The sequence below is a fragment of the Pteropus vampyrus genome, unplaced genomic scaffold, assembly GCF_000151845.1.
Source record: "Pteropus vampyrus isolate Shadow unplaced genomic scaffold, Pvam_2.0 Scaffold25, whole genome shotgun sequence".
NCBI classification, from domain to species: Eukaryota; Metazoa; Chordata; class Mammalia; order Chiroptera; family Pteropodidae; genus Pteropus; species Pteropus vampyrus.
Window position 1 is genome coordinate 70,004 of NW_011888806.1, and position 2,394 is coordinate 72,397.

The window sequence follows — 2,394 nt, forward strand, 5'->3', positions numbered from 1 at the left end:
ACCCAAAGATAGTATTCACTACAATAGCAAGACATCTAGAAAACACCAAAATCCAGTAGGGGAATAGCTACAGAAATGTTTGTACTATGGAATATAACATACAGTCACTAAAAGAATATGGTAGAATGCTGCATGCAGGTACATATGCTAATTTAGAAAGATCACTAAGATGTTATTAGTTGAAAAAGTACCAAATTACAGAATACTATGATTCTATTTAACTAAACACATACACATAGGTATGAGTATATGTGTGTGTTAATACACAGAGGAGAAAAAAACCTAAATATTCAAAGTGAATACTTCTGGAGAAAAGAGAAATATAAAAAGGAAAGAGGAGAGGCAAGTGTAATGGAGGATAATTCATTTTTCCTTCATAATCTAGTGTCTTGTTATAATTATTTATAATGAGAACACAATATTTATGAAAGAATAAAAAGTAGAAAAGATTGAACTCAAGAACTATGCATACATTACCCCTCATTTATCAGCCAAAGAAAAGGCGGGCAAATCAGAGAAGAGAAAAATAAACGGTCTTTCAGTCCATCCTTATCAAGGGATTACAAATCATCCTTAAACTATCACTGGTAAAACCCAAAGCTAACTCAGGTAGGGGAGAGGCCAAGCTGGGACAAGGAATTCATGGTGCAGTGACAAATCACTGAAGACCCAACAACACACAGACGTTCAGGCGGGTGCCCAGCCCTGAAGCTGACCTGCATCGATGGCTTGCATCAGGCACTCATACGTGGTCTGGACCAGTTTCCGTGCTCCCTCATCCACATCTCCAACAAAAAATGTCTCGTTCAGGTCCCCGTGATAACCATTGCGATAAAGCGTGATGTCCACTGCAAAAGAATGTGCAAATATAAAGACTACATTTGTTTTTATGTCAAACAAATGTAGTTTCTTCAATATGACAGCATCAAGCAGCTTAACGAGAAAGATAACTTCTTCATTGTCAGTTAGACAATGGGTATATAGTGAGTGCCCAACAGACACTTCTTATCTCTAATGCAACTAAACTCACCGTGGAGGACAGGACATGGTCACACAGCACAAGCCAGATGGTGGGCTTGTATATTCTTATATAGTAGTAAGTAGATCATTTATGGCAGAAGAAAACTGTATCCAGGATACATTCATGTAAGGTCAATACCCAAGTTTTGGAGGACTTTGCTACATTTGATATTAAACAGAAAATACTGCTTAAACTTACTATCTTCAAAGAAGTTTTTCCTCCTAATAAATCAAAACAGAAAAACTTACACTATTCTACAGTTATTTTTCAAAAACTCATTTGCCTTTCTCTTATTTGTGAATATTCATCCTTCTCTTTGTCTGCATGTTTAAGAATACAGATTACTACTACACCATTATAATACAATAAATGTCTATTTGAGAGCACATGAAATGAGTGTTTTTAAACCATGAATTTTCAACCTACAATATCACAGGTATGTTGGCTCTAGCACAATACATACATTCCTAAAAAAAAACCCACGCATTATGCATATAGTAAAATAACAGGAGGGTTTAGGGTGGCGAACACACAATGCAATATATATATGCCATACCGCTGAACTGTACACTTGAAACTTATTGGATTTTGTTAACCAATGTCACCATAATAAAAAACTGATTGATTTAAAAATAAAATAAAATAATAAAATAAAACAACAGGGTTTATATGAAAAACAGGGTTATTCAGGCAGACCCCTGAAAAACCTATGGAACTTTATGAACAGATACTCTAACTAAAGCAGTAACAATCCAGATAAAAACAGTGTCTTCACTATCATTCACAGCCAGCATCACAGTCAGTGCATTCTCTGCAGCCTTTAACACTTGGGGTCATGCTTCCTCACTTGAAAGGTAGGTCCTTGACGATCCCTGATTACAAAAAGACCAACTTCATCAACATTAAAAACACCATCTAGGGGAGCCTTCTTCATCAATTTTTCTTAAATCACAGAGGAAAATATCTGGACAGCTCCTTCCGCTGCACTTGCAGCTTTCCAAGACAGCTTAACACAGAGGTCCTGAAAGTCACTGGATGAACTTCTTATATAAGGGAAGGCACTTTCACAGGATTTTTAGCTTTTTTCTTAAGGTCTTCATATATTACTACGGATTTCTCTTTATCTGGAAGAAAGCCTGTCCTGATCTCTTCAAAACCATTAGTAGACTAAAAGAAACAAAAAATAATAATCCCACTTGAATCAACATTACTCCCACATTTCACTGACATCTTTCATCTATTCCACAATCACTTATGATAATCTGCATTAAAGAAATACATGCTGTACCAAACACATCATACTAGAAGTACCTTAAAAGCAGTATCTTAAAACCATAAAAAAGGTTTCCATGGATTTAAGATTTATTTTAAAT

General features: G+C 35.5%; 1 protein-coding gene across 1 annotated transcript in view; it reads right to left on the bottom strand.

The window, feature by feature from the left end:
• METAP1 (methionyl aminopeptidase 1) overlaps window positions 1-2,394 on the bottom strand; it is a 54,777-nt gene that overhangs the window by 11,128 nt on the left and 41,255 nt on the right. Inside the window, exon 7 of the mRNA XM_023528406.1 lies at window positions 717-848. Coding sequence (XP_023384174.1) covers window positions 717-848 — 132 coding nt within the window. The remainder of the gene's footprint in view (window positions 1-716; window positions 849-2,394) is intronic.